At 37.2% G+C, this 17,026-nt stretch overlaps 1 protein-coding gene across 2 annotated transcripts in view; it reads left to right on the forward strand.

The window, feature by feature from the left end:
- GALC (galactosylceramidase) overlaps positions 1-17,026 on the forward strand; it is a 61,718-nt gene that overhangs the window by 27,207 nt on the left and 17,485 nt on the right. For both annotated transcript variants that reach the window (XM_047080259.1, XM_047080258.1), the window contains exons 9-12: positions 1,005-1,129; positions 1,953-2,080; positions 15,274-15,363; positions 16,123-16,209. In XM_047080259.1, the coding sequence (XP_046936215.1) occupies positions 1,005-1,129; positions 1,953-2,080; positions 15,274-15,363; positions 16,123-16,209 (430 nt within the window). The remainder of the gene's footprint in view (positions 1-1,004; positions 1,130-1,952; positions 2,081-15,273; positions 15,364-16,122; positions 16,210-17,026) is intronic.

Genomic DNA, 17,026 nt, shown 5'->3' on the forward strand with positions numbered 1-17,026 from the left:
GTACAGTGGCCTTCCTATTTCACAGCCTAGATTCAGTGGTTGTAAACAGCAGTTTCATCTATACCTACATGTACACCTAAGCTTGTGATTTTTTTTTTTTATATTTAAATATTGTCAATATGTATCCGATAAAGTCAGACTTACTGAGATGTGATTGACGGTAAGATTCACGCAGTTCTATGGTTTTTGACAAGCCACGTATACATTTTAATGAACAATTATAAACTGCATATGTCATCACCCTTCACCCCTAAATATTTTAGCATGTGGCAATACCTGGGTCCAGAGCTTCCCTGAAATCCACAGAGTCACACTTTCAGGGTTCAGTACCAACCACTGATCGACATCTGGAGTGGGCAAGCTTCCATCGGCACTTGCAGACGGGACGGAGTCCTAGTAGTGCTGGAGCTGAGACCTTGTTCCGTACGCTTCGGATGCGTTAGTAGAGTGACTCCTCACAACGATCACGTGGGCTAGGCACACTTACTATCCTCATCTTACACATGAGGAAACTGAGGTCCAGAGAGGGTGAGTGGTAGAACCATGGTTTGAACTCAGGCAGTCCGGCTCTAAGCATTCTCAATCGTAATTGACTCAGCTTGAAACTGAGGCATTAAGAAGGCTGACTGTCAAAAGGAAAACAGGTATGGACAAAGCCTTGATTTGTATTTGACTCAAATTTGTGACATGTCTCGTGCTGATAAGGTGTGATTCATCTTCTGGCTGCACGACTGTTCAGTAAGACTCATACACCCAAAATACACTTATGTTGTTTAATTATGTGATTCACCGTGAAAAATACCTAGATGGATCCAACACTGGATTTTTCACAATGTGAATGAATTTAGGTGACTTCTGTTTTCTTATTTTGGGTGGTCATTTTTTGGTTCTTTACATAGATTTATATAAATTCTGATAAGGTGTTTTTACTACAGTCTTCTAGACCTTTACATTTTGATCACAAGCTCTTTTGGTATTTCTCTTTTATCAAACAAACTTTTCAGCACAATTGCTTGGAATTTGGTGGCGAGTTACTATGAACAGTTGCCTTATGGACGATGTGGGTTGATGACTGCTCAGGAGCCGTGGAGCGGGCACTATGCTGTAGAACCCCCCATCTGGGTCGCAGGTATGGTTCAGATTCCATTTCTTCCTTCCCACATTTCTCTCTAGGAGACAAAGCAGGAGACGAGAGTATATAAACTGTGTATGGGGGCATGGAATATTGCTCAGTACATTTTCAGGGCCAGCTTTGGAGGTACCCAGTAAATACATATTGTGCAAATAAAACTTGCTTGAAACCATAAAGCTGATTAGTTTTTGAAATGCACTATTAATTTTTTAACCTTATTTTTTGTAGTTGTATTACGATGGGTTAAATAGAGGTGAACAAAAGTTCAGAAAGGATAACTTTATCTTACTCTTGGAAAAAAAGACTTAATCAGTATTCTAAAATTGACAGTGTGGTTCATTTATTATTACCAGTAACTCTAACTACAGTTATTCTTACTACAATTGTACCATTTAACTGGACTAATTAGTCAAAAGTTGAAATGTGAGATTGGCAAGTATTTTCATCTAAAATAGTAAATAGCTTGTTAGATCCAATCAGACTCAAGTCAGTAGACAGCTTTATTTATTTATTCATTTATTTTTATTCAATTAAAAAATTTTTTTAAATGTTTATTTTTGAGAGACAGAGACACACAGCATGAGTGGGTGAGGGGCAGAGAGAGAGGGGGACACAGAATCGGAAGCAGGCTCCAGGCTCTGAGCTTTCAACACGGAGCCCAAAGCGGGGCTCAAACTCTCAAACTGCAAGATCATGACCTGAGCCAAAGTCAGAGGCTTAACCGACTCAGCCACCCAGGTGCCCCTATTCTTTATTTTTTTTAAAGAAACCCTTTTATCACTGTTTGTGTCTTACTGGGTCTTTTTCTGCTTTACTCTAGCCCATACCACTCAGTTTACTCAGCCAGGTTGGTATTACCTGAAGACAGTTGGTCACTTAGAGAAAGGAGGAAGCTACGTGGCTCTGACTGATGGCTTAGGTAACCTCACCATCATCGTTGAAACTATGGTAATTCTTTGTTGTTTTTATGAGATTAACTGTCTTCGTATTGGAAAAACAGTATAAAACACAACTAAACACCTTTAAAAACAAAAAACAAAAAACAAAAAACAAAAACCCAGCTTTACCAAAGTGTAATTCATATGTGATAAACAACTTGTAGGTGAAGAAGAAACTTCTTCCTATACCGTCTTAGGTTCAGAAGCTGGGACCCCAAAAATTAAACTGATGAACCCCCACAGAGTAACAAGAGGAAAGAAAACAGTTTATTTGTGCATGCACCTTGCATACGTGTGCGGGATACTCTGATGAGTAACTAGGAGGGGTGGTCAGAGTTTGGGCTTGTGTTCCTAGATTAGTAAGTAATGGATAGGGGACGAAAGGACACTTAATGGAAAATAAGTGCGTTTTTGGAAAGATAAATGGGTTTTCTGGAGAGCAAGCAGGAATGACTGTGGTACTGTTTGTCTGTACCAGACCGCGGCCTTCCCCCTGCCTTTAGGGCTGTAAAAGTCCTCTATGGAAGGGACTTGGGGTAGGTTTTATTCCCATTCCTCCTCTTTGGGAGTAGATCCACCCTGAAGAGGAATTTTTGGCAGCCTTATTTCCCAGAGGAAAATAAGCTTTAGTAAGAGCTTTGCTTTTAGTAAGCTAAGGGAAGCTCAGAGAAGACTTTTTTCTGGCATCTTTTGAATCTCAAATACTTTCAACTTTAAATAATCTGTATACCACAGTGGCATAGTTTATGGTGGCATAATCTGATCCCCTTCAAACACATACTTAAAATGCACAGTTTTACAAGTTTTGATATGTAAATGACCAGTAAGCCATTGTCACAATCAAGATAGAGAACGTGTCCATCAGCGCCCCAAAAGAATACTCGTATCACTTTATAAATATTCCCTCTGTCCTGCGACTTCCCTGATCATTGCTTTTTGTCACTATGGATTAGTTTGCATTTTCTAGAGTCGTGTGTCAGTGGAATCATGCAGAATGTACTGTTTTTTGTCTTGCTGCTTTCACTCAGCATAATTATTTTGAGATTCATCCATGTTGTGTGATACCTATTGCTAAGTAGTATTCCGTTGTAAGGACATACGGTAGTTTGCTTATCTATTTACTTGATGATGTTTGGCTCGTTTCTACTTTCTGGCTATTAACATAAAGCTGTGAACATTTGTGCACAAGTTTTAAATGGACATAGAGTTTTTGGGGGTAAATACATAGGAATGGAGTGGCTGGGTAATAGGAGATGTATCTGTTTAGCTTTATATAGAAAGCTGCCAAACTGTTCTCCAAAGTGATTGTACTGTTTTAAATTTCCATCAGCGTAATGGGAGTCCCAGTTTTTCTTTATCTTTGGGAATGCTTGCTGTGATCAGCTTTAAAAATGTTAGCTCTTAATAGGTATGATGTACTATTTCATTTTGGTTTTAATTTGCATTCCCCTAATGACATGATGTGGAGCCTTTCCTGTGCTTGTGCTTCATGTATCTTCTTTTCTTTTGCCATTTTTGTTTCTTTCTTATGGTTGAATTATATCCTTTACATATTTTGGATACAAGTCCTTTACAGATATGTGCTTTGTAAAGATATTTTCCCAGTCTATAGTTTTTCTTTTCATTTTGTTAACAGTGTCTTTGGAAGAGCAGGAGTTTTTAATTTTTATGGAGTCTGATTTATCCATTTGTACTTTTGTGGAACATGCTTCTCGTGTAGAGCTAAGAAGGTTTCCATACAGGTGCACATCTGTTCTAGTACCATTTGCTGAAAAGTCTGTTCTTTTCCCCACTGCATTGCCTTTTCACCTTTGAAAAAAAGTCAGTTGTTCATGTATAGGTGGAATTATTTCTGGACTCTATTCTGTTTCTTTGACCTAGCTATGTATCTTTACACTAGTACCGTGGTTACTTGTGTGTGTGTGTGTGTGTGTGTGTGTGTGTGTGTGTGTGTGTGTACAAACAATTCCTAGTAGCAGGTAGTCTTAGCCCTTCAAATTTGTTCTTTTTCAAAGTTGTTTTGTCTATTCTCGGTCGTTTGCATTTCCCTGAGAATTTTAGAATCAGCATGTCAGTTTCTACCAAAAAAAAAAAAAAAAACAATACTCCCAAAAAACCCAAAAACCAAAAACCACATACAAAAAACAAACAAACAAACAAACAAACAAAAAAACCCTGCTCAGATTTTGATGGGGATTGTCTTGAATCTTCAGATCAGTTTGAGGAGAATTGATATTTTTTTTTCAATATATGAAATTTATTGTCAAATTGGTTTCCATACAACACCCAGTGCTCATCCCAAAAGGTGCCCTCCTCAATACCCATCACCCACCCACCCTTCCCTCCCACCCCCCATCAACCCTCAGTTTGTTCTCAGTTTTTAAGAGTCTCTTATGCTTTGGCTCTCTCCCACTCTAACCTCTTTTTTTTTTTTTTTCCTTCCCCTCCATGGGTTTCTGTTAAGTTTCTCAGGATCCACATAAGAGTGAAAACATATGGCATCTGTCTTTCTCTGTATGCCTTGTTTCACTTAGCATCACACTCTCCAGTTCCATCCACGTTGCTACAAAGGGCCATATTTCGTTCTTTCTCATTGCCATGTAGTACTCCATTGTGTATATAAACCACAATTTCTTTATCCATTCATCAGTTGATGGACATTTAGGCTCTTTCCATCATTTGGCTATTGTTGAGAGTGCTGCTATAAACATTGGGGTACAAGTGCCCCTATGCATCAGTACTCCTGTATCCCTTGGGTAAATTCCTAGCAGTGCTATTGCTGGGTCATAGGGTAGGTCTATTTTTAATTTTCTGAGGAACCTCCACACTGCTTTCCAGAGTGGCTGCACCAGAGGAGAATTGATATTTGAACAACATCAAGTGTTCTAACCCTTTAACAAGACATATCCTCAATTTATTTAGGTTTTCTTTAATTTCTCCAAATAATACAGTTTTCAGTGTACAGGTATTTCATATCTTTTGTCAAATTTTGACTAAGTCACGTTTTCAATTCAATTGTAAATAGCAGTTTTTAACTTTTTAGTTCAATTAGTACCTAGTATAAAGTAATACAGTAGATTTTTGTATAAAGATAGTTTTCTGCAACATCACTAAAGTCACCTATCGTTCCAGTAGCTTTTTTGTGGATTCCATTGGATTTTCTTTGTAAATGATCTACAAGTAGAAATAATTTTACATCTTCCTTTCCAATCTGGGTATCTTTTATTTCCTTTTCTTGTCTGATTGGACTGGCTAGAATCTCCAATACAGTGTTGAATGGAAATAGTGAGAGCATATATTCCTGGATCTCAGGAGGAAAGCACTGAGTATTTTACCAGTATGGTGTTTTTCATGGATAAACTTTATCAGGATAAAGTTCACTTTTATTTGTAACTTTTTTTGAAAAAAAAAATCAGGAGTAGATACTGGATTTTGTCAAGTAGTTTTTCTACATTTATTGAAAACATTGTTTTTCTTCTTTTTTTAAATTTAGTAAAATAATTATATTAACTGATTATTTAATTGAAATTTGATTCACATACTATGAAACGCAGGCTTTAAGGTATAGAATTCAGTGGTTTTAGTACATTTACAGAGTTGTGCAACCATTACTGTTATCTAATTCTGCCACCCCAAAAAGTAACCTCATACCCATTTGCAGTCATCCTCCACTCCCTCCTCCCACGTCCCTTGGCAACCACTATTTTACTCTTTGTCTCGTGGGATTTGCCTGTTTTTGATATTTCATATAAGTGGGATTATATAATATATGATCTTTTGCGTTTGGCTTCCTTCACTTAGCTTAGTGTTTTTATGGTTCTATATCAGTACCTCAGTATAATTCATAATATTCCATCTTATGAATATGTCACATTTTGTTTATTCATTGATCAGTTGATGTATATTTGAGTTGTTTCCAATTTGTGGCTATTATGAATACTAAGATTAACATTCATGTGTATGTTTTTCTCTGGACATGTGTTTTCATTTCTCTTGAGCATGTATGTAGGAGTACGATTACTAGGTGAAATGGTAACTGTGTTTAACGTTTTGAGGAACTGCCAAATTGATTTTCAGAGTTGCTGTACCATTTGACATTGCTACCAGCAGTAGGTGAGGCTTCCAGTTTCTCCACATCCTCCCCAACAATTGTTATTGCTGGTCTCTTTGATTCTAGCCATGTTGGTGGTATGAATTGCTCTTCATTTGTGTTTTACTAGTGACTGATGACATTGGGTCACCTTTTATGTGTGTATTTGCCATCTGTATTTCTCCTTTGGAGAAATGCCCACACAGACCCTTTGCCCATTTTTAAATTAGGATGTTTGTCTTTTTGTTTTTGAAATATAAGAGTTATTCACATACCCTAGATAAAAGTCCCCTTATCAGATGTGTGACTTGTACATATTTTCTCCCATTCTGTGGGTTGTTTTCCACTTCCTTTTTAAAAATTTAAATTTAATTTTTAAAAATTGTAGTGTAGGGGCGCCTGGGTGGCTCAGTCGGTTAAGCGTCCTACTTCGGCTCAGGTCAGGATCTCATGGTTCACAAGTTCCAGCCTTGCATCTGGCTCTGTGCTGACAGCTTGGAGCCTGGAGCCTGCTTCGGATTCTGTGTCTCCCTCTCTCTCTGCCCCTGCCCCACTCATGCTCGGTCTCTCTCTCTCTCCGTCTCAAAAATAAATAAAAACATGAAAAATTAAAAAAAAAATTGTAGTGTAGTTGACATTATATTAGTTGTTTTTCACTTTATTAATGGTAAAAATACAAGAGTTTTAAATTTTGATGAAGCTGAATATATCCATTTTTCTTTTAGTTTTATGCTTTTGGTGTCCTATTTAAGAAATTATTGCTTAATCCAAGACATGATATTTATACCCATGCTTGCTTCTAAGAGTTTTATAGTTTTAGCTCTCACACTTAGGTCTTTGATCCATAATATTTTTTAAATAGAGGGTTAGGTATGTATCTGTAACTTCATCTTTTGCAGGTGGGTATCTAATTGTTCTTCACCATTTGTTGACTGTTCATTCTCTATTGAATTGTCTTGGCTGCCTTGTTGAAAATCAGTTGGCAATAAATGTGAGGGTTTTTTCCTGGACTCTTAATTCTATTGCCTTGGCCTGTGTATCTATCCTATGGGAGCATTATGTTGTCTTAATTACTATAGCTCTATAGTGTGTTTTTAAGTCAGGATACATGAGTCCTCCAGCTTTATTTTTCAACATTGCGTGGCTCTTCTGGGTTCCTTGCTTTTCCATAGAAGTTTTAGTATCAGCTTGTCAATTTTTGCAATGAAGCCAGTTTGGAGTTTGATAGGGATTACGTTTAACCTGTAGATCATTTGGGTAGTATTGCCACCATGACGATATCAAATCTTCCGGTGCATGAGTATGGGATATCTTTTCATTCATTGACATTTTTACTTCTTTTAATGATGTTTATAGGTTGCAGGGTATAAATCTTGTACTTCTTTTTGTTACAGTTATTATCTCTGAGTATTTTATTACTTTGGTAGAACCGTAAATGAATTGTGTTCTTCGTATCATTTTCAGAGTTTTTGTTGCTAGTGTATAGCAGTACAGTTGAGTTTTACATATTGACCTTGTATCTCACAAGCTTTTATGCTTTTTTCTTAGTTATAATAGTTTGTCTATATACAGAATTACGTCATCTGAAAAGAGAGATAGTTTTACTTCCTTTTCATTCTAGATGCCTTTGATTTTCCCCCCTTGATTAATTGTCCTTTTGTAAATATTGAATAGAAATAGTGAGAATATGCATTCTTGTACTGTAGCTGATCTTAGGGGACACACTTTCAGTCTTTCACCATTCAGGTGAAAGCGTAAGGTTAGCTGTGGTTTTTTGGTAAATATTTTGTATAAGGTTGAAGAACTTCCCTTCTATTGCTAGTTTGTTGAGTGCTTTTGTCATGAAAGGGCATTGAATTTTAGTAAATGTCTTCTGAGTCTATTGAGATGGTCATGTGTTTTTTAATTTTATTTTATTGATACAGTGCATTGTGTTGATTTTTGTCTGCTATACTAGCTTTGCATTTCTGGGATAAACTCCACTTTGTCATCATGTATAATCCTTTTTATCTGTTGCTGAATTTGATTTGCTAATGTTTTGTTGAGGATTTTTTTGTGTCCAAATTCATTGGAAATACTGGTACATAGTTTTCTTATAATCTCTTTGTTTGGTTTTGATAGAATGGTAATACCCCATAGAGTGAGTTGGGAAATGTTCCTTTCTTTTATATTTTTAAAGAGAATTTGTGAAAGGTTGGTATTAATTCTTTAAACATGTGGTAGAATTCATCAGTGAAGCCCTCTGATTTTGGGATTTTCCTACAAGAATGTTTTGGTTTATGGACTCTATCTCTTCTTACAGCTCTATTCAGATTTTGTGTTATTTTTGGAGTCAGCTTTGCTAGTTTGTGTTTAGAGAATTGGTCTATTTGATATATGTTACCTAATTTGTTTGCATATATTTGCTTATAGTATTCCCTTGTATATTACCTTTTTACTTTTGTGAGGTTGTTAAAAATGTTCCTCTTTCATTCCTGATTTTAGTAATATGTCTTCCTTTTTTTCTCTTGGTTCAAAAACCTAAAGGTTTGTCAATTTTGCTCATCTTTTCAAATAAAGAACTTTTGCTTATGTTGATTTTTTTCTCTATTTTTCTCTTTATTTCAATGATTTCCACTCTTTCCTTTTGTTAACTTTGAGTTTAGTTTGCTCTTTAAAAAAATATTTTTTTAATTTTCTTAAGGTAGAATATTAGGTTTTTTTTTTTTTTAAGTGTATTTATTTATTTTGAGAGAGACAGAGACAATGTGAGGGGAGGAGCAGAGAGAGAGACAGGGAGACAGAGAATCCCAAGCAGGCTCCATGCTGCCAGCACAAAGCCTGACGTGGGGCTCACACCCACAAAACTGCGGCATCATGACCTGAGCTGAAACCAAGAGTCGGACACTTAACTGACTGAGCCATGAAGTCCCCTGAGATATTTCTTTTTTTAAAATAAGTATTCAAAGTTATGAATTACTCTGTAACTAGTACTTTAGCTGTATCTCTTCAAGTTTTATTATGTTATATTTTAATTTTTATTCATCTCAAAGTATTTTCTAATTTCTTTTGTGATTTCTTCTTTGACCCATTGCTTATTTTAGGAATGAATTAATTTGTACATTTTTGTGAGTTTTCCTAACTTTTTGTTACTGATTTTTAATTTTATTCTATTGAGATTTGAGAGTATACTTTATATGATTTTAATCTTAAATTTATGGAGTTTTATTTTATTACTTTGCACATTATCTATCGTGGAGAATATTGCATATGTACTTGAGAAGAATGTATGTTGTGTTATTGTTGGGTAGAGTGCTATTCTATAGATGTTTGTTAGATCTAGTTGGTTTATAGTATTCAAGTCTTCTACTTCCTTGTTCTCTCTGTTGATAGTGGTTAATTGAAGTCCAACTACTATTGTTGAGTCATCTGTCCTCTTGTTTTGTTTTATATATTTTGGCTCTTTCTTATAGGTGCATATGTGCTTATATTTTCCTGATGGATTGATCTTTATATCATTATAAAATGTCTCTCTAGTAACAATTTTTGTTTGTTTTAAAGTCTGTTTTGTTTATTATGACTCTAGCTATTCTTGTGGTTTCTGTTAATATGATACACATTTTCCCCTCCATTTACTTTCAGCCCCTTTGTATCTTTGAATCTCCTTTTGATAGCATAAAGTTGGATCTTGTTTTGTTTTAAATGTACTCTGAACTTGGGGCCCCAGGGTGGCTCAATCGGTTAAGTGTCTGACTCTTGATTTTGGCTCAGGTCATGATCTCATGGTTTGTGAGTTCAAGCCCTGCATCGGGCTCTGCACTGTCAGTGCTTGGGATTGTCTCTCTCTCTGCCCCTCTCCTCATGCTTTCTGAGTCTCTCTCTCTCTCTCTCAAAATAAATAAATAAACTTAAAAAGATTGTCAGTGGAAGACATCCAGTGACTTCTTAAAAAAAAATGTACTCTGAACTTTTGATTGGATTGTTTAGTCCATTCATATTTAATGTTAATATTGATATAGTTGGATTTACATTTGTCAAGTTACTTTTTGATTTTTATATGTCTCATTTTTGTTGTTCATCTATTCTTTCTTAACTGTCTTGTGTATTAAGTGAATATGTTCTGGTAACATCTTAATTCCTTTAATTTTTTCACTCTATTGTAGTGAGTTACTTAGTTAATGGTTGTTCTAGGGTTGTACATCTTGACTTATTAGAATCTACTTCAGATTCATATTAACTGATTTCTAGTCAGATACAGAAATATTATTCCTATATATAGCTCTATTCTCCTTCCCCCTTTTTGTTCTGTTATTGTATGTATCATACTTCTATCTGTTACAAGCCTAACAAGACTTGTTATAATTACAACTTTTTAAAAAAAATTTTTTTTTAATGTTTATTTATTTTTGAGACAGAGAGAGACACAGCATGAACGGGGGAGGGGCAGAGAGAGAGGGAGACACAGAATCGGAAGCAGGCTCCAGGATCTGAGCCATCAGCCCAGAGCCCGACGCGGGGCTCAAACTCACGGACCGCGAGATCGTGACCTGAGCTGAAGTCGGACACTTAACCGACTGAGCCACCCAGGCGCCCCTATAATTACAACTTTATATATAATTTTGTCTTTTAAAAAATCTGAGAATAAAGAAGAGAAATTATATATTTATTTTAATCTTATTTACCATTTTTGGTTGTTTTTATTTATTGCTGTAGATTACTGTGGATTTGTCACCATCTGGTGACATTTCCTTATTCTCATACAGTCCTCTCCCCTCTGTGGCTACTTTGTGCTATTATTGGCAATTATATCACATTTCTATATTTCATAAGCCCAACAATACAATTACAGACATATTATTTTATGCAATTGCTTTTAAAATCAGTTATGGGAAAAAAGAAGAAATAGGCAGTTTTACTGGCTTTTATAATTGCATAATTACCTTTGCCAGTACTTTTTGTGGATTTGAATTACTATGTGTGATCATTTGCCTTCAGTCTGAAATACTTATTTTAAATTTTGGCAAAGTTGTATCTGGTATCAACAAATTCAGTGTTTGGTTATGTGGAAATGTACTTTGCCTTTAGTTTTTGAAAGATGATTTTGCTGGAAAAAGGATTCTTGGTTGACTGGTTTTCTGAGCATTTTAAATGTGTTACCCTTCGTTGTTTCTGATGATGAATCCACTTTTAATCTTACCGAGGGTTTCTTGTAAGTGGTAAGTTTTTCCCTTTCTGCTTTCAAGATTTTCTTCTTTTCTTTGACTTTCAGCATTTTTACCGGTGTCTGTGTACAACTCTTTGCTTTCACTCGTAGTTTGTTGAGCGTCTTGGATCTGTAGATTGTTTTTCATCAAATTTGGAAAGTTTTCAGCCATTTTTTCTGCAAACATTTTTTTCTGCTTCTTTCTGTGTCTACTTTCAACCCTCCCATGGTGCATATGCTGGTACTTACTGGTCCTACAGCTCTGTGAGGTTCTGTCATTTCTCTTCATTTCTTGATCCCCTCCCCCGCCCCGCTTCTTCGGGTTGCACAATCTCCATCAGTCTGTTTTCGTGTTCTCGAATTCTTCTGCCAGTTCAGATCTACTGTTGATCTCTCTAGTGAATTCATTTCAGTTCCTGTATTTTTCAACGTCAGAATTTCCATTTGGGTTTATAAAGAATTTTAGTCACTTTATCGATATCGTCCACTTGATGAGACATTGTGATTATTCCTCCCTTTACCGTTCTTATTTAAGCCCGTTTCCTTTAGTTTTTTTCAAACTTATCTATGGACTACTTCGAAGTCTTTGTTAAATCCAACATTTGCTTGTTCTCACAGCCACTTCTGTTGCCTCCTTTGTTGTGTAGGAGTCAGTTTTTTTTTGTTTCTTTGAATTTCTCATAATTTTGCTTTTGAAAGCCCTACCTTTTATACGAACGATATCATGTAGCAGCTCTGAGTCCTGGTCCCCCTTCCCCCCTGGTCTGTTATTGTTTGCTTGCATGTTTATTGAGTGTTTGGCTGGAGTATTTTAGTGAGGTTTATTTCCCCCTGCACCATGAAGCCCCAGGTGTTGCTTCCTAGAGGGTGCAGCTATGGACCTGTGCAGGATCACCCTGGGATGGCAGTGGTTTCCCAGGAACTTCTTTATCACACCTCTCTGTTAATTGCTGGTAGATTGCTCTATTGTTTTCAGCCCTGCCCTGGGACTTGAAATAGCTCCACAAACTGATCCAGTCAAACCCCAGTTTCTTTGCAGAGGTGGTGTCTGAAGTTAATGTTATGTTCAATCTGACCTCAAAAGGGTTCTCCTCAGCTGTCTGTTTCTGTGTCTTTCTGTAGCAAACTAGCTGGGTTGTGGTTAAGCTAATGTATCTAAGGAAGCTGCCAGTCTCTTCTTATTTGCTTTCCCCCAGAAGCCCTATTATTTTTGAGAGCATCATTACCAACTATAACTGCTCTGTATTAGTTTCTTTGGGGAGACTTTCTGAGTTCTCTGTTTCACAGCCTGTCTGTCTCCCTGCACAAAAATCTCTAAGCTGAAGTTTAGAGCTGGGATGCGGACAAGGGTGTTCTCTCTTTGTAACACTGCTGCTTTAGGAACACAGGGTGAGGGGTGGAGGTTTGGCACCCTGGTACTCTCAGTATCCCAAGGTGAAATCACGAATGGGAGCTGTGCAGAGGAAGAGAGCACCCCCACACCCCAACCCCCAGCCTCCTGGCCATACTTGTTGCTCCTTAGCATTGGCATCGAGTAGCTGAGGGGGTGGGGGATGAGAAATGCTGAAATTCTGCTTCTCCCAGGAAGCTCCTGCAGCCTCAAGCTGGGAGCTGGGAGGAGGAAGCCCTGTGTTCTTGGCTATCCCTACTTGGCATGCAGTTTCTGTCACTTGGCTAACGGAGAAAGGGACAGAGTGGATCGTGGTTTAAATGCCACGGGTTCTTGCTCTTTTGACTGAGAGTAGATTTTCTTAAATAAAAGTTTATTTGTTGCATGCCCTTAGGATCATTTCCATTTTTCTAAAAACCATTTCCACCAGTTTTGCTGGAGAACAACTTTGTGGAGCGCCCCACATTGCCATTCTGGAAGTAGAGCTCTGCTTCCATTTTTTTAGATGTGGTTTCCTTGAGCTCTTTGAACACATTTAAATACCTGATTTAGTGTCTTTGATTAGAAGTCTAGTATGTGGCAAGTAAAGCCGGGCTTGGTCAAACATGGTTTCTGTCGAGCACTTTCATTCCTTCGTGTTGGCCACTCTTTGCTATTTTGTTTTGTTTTACAAATCTCATCATTATTTGCTGAAAACTAGCCATATTACATAATGTAATGTGGCAGCTGTAGAAATCAGATTTTCTCCTGTCTAGCATTGGTGATCATTGCTTTTTATCGTTGTTGCCGCTGTTTATTTGCGTAGTGACTTTCCTGAACAAATTCTGTAGTTTGTGGCTTTATCGCGTGTGGCCACCGAAGGCTCTGCATAGCTACCTTGGTGATCAGCTCATACCGTGCAGAGGTTTCCTTCTGTTTGGAACTGCATGTCTCCTGGCCTCTGCCCGTGGGCCACGTGGGCGTGTTGGGGGGCACGCGTCTGCGGTCGCTTGGCTTCATGTTTGAGCAAAGCTTCAAGGCCGACCTGAGTTTCCCAGTGCAGCCATCAGGGCTATTCAGGTTATCCATATCTTCTTTAGGGAGCTTGGGTTTCTGTGTCTTTCAAGAATTTTTTCCATTTCACTCAAGTTGTTCAGGTTCTGGGCATAAAGTTACTGAAGTTTTTCCCTGTGGTTCCTCTAATATGTATATAATTTGTGTTGATGTCACCTTTCTTACTGTTGATGATGGCAAGTTGTGTTTTCTTTTTATCCTGATTTCCTGATTAGTCTAGCTAGAAGTTTATCAATTTTATTGATTTCTTGAAGAATCAGCTTGTGGTTTCTTGATCATTCTCTCTCGTTTTTCTGGGTTTTGTTTACGTGATTTCTCCTTTGCTCTTTATTTTTTTTTCTTTGTTTTGCTTACTTTGGCTCTTAATTTGCTCTTTTCCTACTATCTCCGGGTGGAAGCTGGAGTGTCATATCTTTCTTCTGTAATCAGTATTCAGTGCTGTAAATTTGCTCCTAAGTACTCCTTTCGTGGCATCCCACAAATCGTACGTTGTATTTTTATTTTGGTACCACTCAAAATTCTTTCTAATTTCCCTTTTTATTTTTACTTTTTCTTTGAAACATGGCTTATTTAGAAGTTTGTTATTTGGTTTCTAAATATTTTGGAATTTTTCTAGAGGGTTTTCCGTTATTTATCTCTGATTTCATTCTCTCGTGTGGTCAGAGGACATATTTTGTGTGACTTGAATCTTTTTGAACGTTGAAACTTCTCTCATGGCTGAGAATATGGTGCTCCCTGGTCAATGTTGCACGTGCCCTTGAAAAGGATGTGCGCTCTGCTCTTGCTGGGGGAGGTGGTCTACAGATGTGAGTCCAGGCCAGCTCCTGGTAGTTGTGCAAATCGCCTCTATCCTTGTTGCTTTTCTGTCTAGTTGTACATCATCTATTGAGGATGAGGCATTGAAATCTCTAACAACAATTGTAACTTTTTTATTGCCCACAAAGCCTGGCCTTCTGCTTCAGTGCTCTGGGATTGTTGAATCCCCTGAAGTGGGATTATGTCTCATAATTCTTTTGATCCCAGCCCATAGTAGCGACTATTTTTAGTAAAAAATGATGTTGTCAATTTGAGAACTGTTGGTTGTATGTACTTACTGAATTTAGTTGTGTATTTGAAGGTTATGTTAAGATGAGATGCCTTTTCGGTGAAAACATACAAGCATTTGCTTTTCATTTGATGCATTTTACATGGAATACCATTATAATATAAAAATTAATATAAAATGACTCTGCAGTTTAGCTGTGAATTTAAAGTTTATTTCAGTCAAAATGCCAGGGAGCTTTACTTCTGACTAGGCATATTCAATAGACTTTCAGTACAGGTTATACTAGAAAAAAAGTCTTTAGCGATATGGAGTAAACTCTTATTTGTCACCTAATATGTGCTATTCTATTAATCTTGGGCCTTAAATGTTTAGTTTGTTTTTTTTTCCCTCTATAATAGCTTGTATATCATTTGGGTTACTTACATGACTTTTTTTTCTTCTAGAGCCATAAACATTCTAGGTGTATACGGCCGTTTCTGCCTTATTTCAATGTGTCGCACCAGTTTGCTACCTTCCTTCTAAAGGGCTCTTTTGTAAGTAAATATGTGGGACTTTTATTTTGGTTTTGATTTGAGAATTTATATATTTTATCACAGACTAGCCCTTCTCAAGTGAAGTCTTATGTGTGTTACCAGCTATTAAGCATTTGTGCATAAATGAATAGAAGCAGTGGTGTTTTCTATCTGCTGACTGGTTTTAGTCAAACAGCGTGGAAGCCACTAGCAGGCAAAACTCTCCATGGCTTTGAAGAACACTTACCCAAAGTCACTTGCAGCAAAGTTGTTCTTGTTGGTAGAAGCATCAATTATGTAGTCTAGGGAACTTTCAAACTTTGATCTTTTCAGTATTCTGTACAAAGAAACAACAACAACAACAACAATGTAAAAAGGCACAAGATTCTTGTTATTTCTACCTATTGTTAGATTTGAATACAGAAAATACAGTGCCTTTTCTGACTACTAATTACGTAAGAATTGTTCTATTGGTACCAGAAAATTCCTAAAAAGCATTTCACACAGGTACAATAGTGAGTATTTTTGAAGCAAAGGCACCAGAATCTTTTTAAATGTTTGCCAAAAGTCTAGTATTTACAGGACATAAACTATTTGCTTGAACAATTTCTTCCTACTTTCAGAATGTTGCTATTGAAGACTTGAGGTAGGTCTTTGGCAAATAGAAATAGAGTGTGCATTATCAGCGGTTCATTCTTGCTGGTACTTACTCATTTTGGAAATCCTCAGAGGATATGATGAACCACTCAACTATGCTTTTTTTGTGTGTTTTCTCCTCAGAGTGAAATACCAGAGCTACAGGTGTGGTATACCAGACTTGGAAAACCATCGAAGAGATTTCTTTTTAAACAACTGGATTCTCTATGGGTAGTTTTCAAATAAATTCATATATTGTAAACATTGCAAACAGTAAAAGAGAACAGACATTTGATTAATGAATTAAGAATTTTTAATTTTATAACTGATTTTGTGGCTTAAGTATAATAGAGCTAAAGTTGTTCCCAGCGGGTGTGAGTGTGAGTGTGTGTGTGTGTGTGTGTGTGTGTGTGCGCATTTATAGAAATCCTCCTCAAGGCGTAATAGGAGTGTGTGTGTTTATAGGTGTGTTTGCTCTTAGTATCTAGTTTGCCACAGTGAATGGTACCCCCATCCCTTGGCCGCCCAAGTCACAAAATTGAATCTCATCTGCGACTGTCTTTTCCCACCTACTCTTTCTTTATACACCATCATTGATCAAGTATAGAGCATTCTATCACTGACATGTTTTTCTTATACGATCCTTTCTCCTCCATTCCCACTGGCTACTGCTTATTTCAGTTCCTTATTACCTCTCTCCTAAGATTTTGGAAACTACCTTCTGTTTTCTCAGCCTCCAGTCCGACTCTGTCTGGGCCACCCATCACACTGCGACTAGAATCCAGATCTGGTTTTTGTCAATCCATTGCTTAAGTCCCTCAGTGATTTTTCCTGTGAGTTGACCTCCCTTAGTGTAGCACATGACCCTCGTTGTCACCTCATGGGGTAAAAGACTGCTTTCGTTTCTCTATGCGTGTTCTGCTAACGTGGCCTGTACTCACGAATCTTCTTGCATTTTTCACAGCATGGCATGTCACTTTACTCACCTCTGTGACTTTGCACATGCTTTTTCTTCCTTCAAAACTCAGCTGAAGTGTCGCTTCCCCTG

This window comes from Lynx rufus, unplaced genomic scaffold, assembly GCF_022079265.1.
Source record: "Lynx rufus isolate CCGP_SWC_20201006 ecotype Redwood Valley unplaced genomic scaffold, mLynRuf1.p SCAF_17, whole genome shotgun sequence".
In the NCBI taxonomy this organism is placed as follows: domain Eukaryota; kingdom Metazoa; phylum Chordata; class Mammalia; order Carnivora; family Felidae; genus Lynx; species Lynx rufus.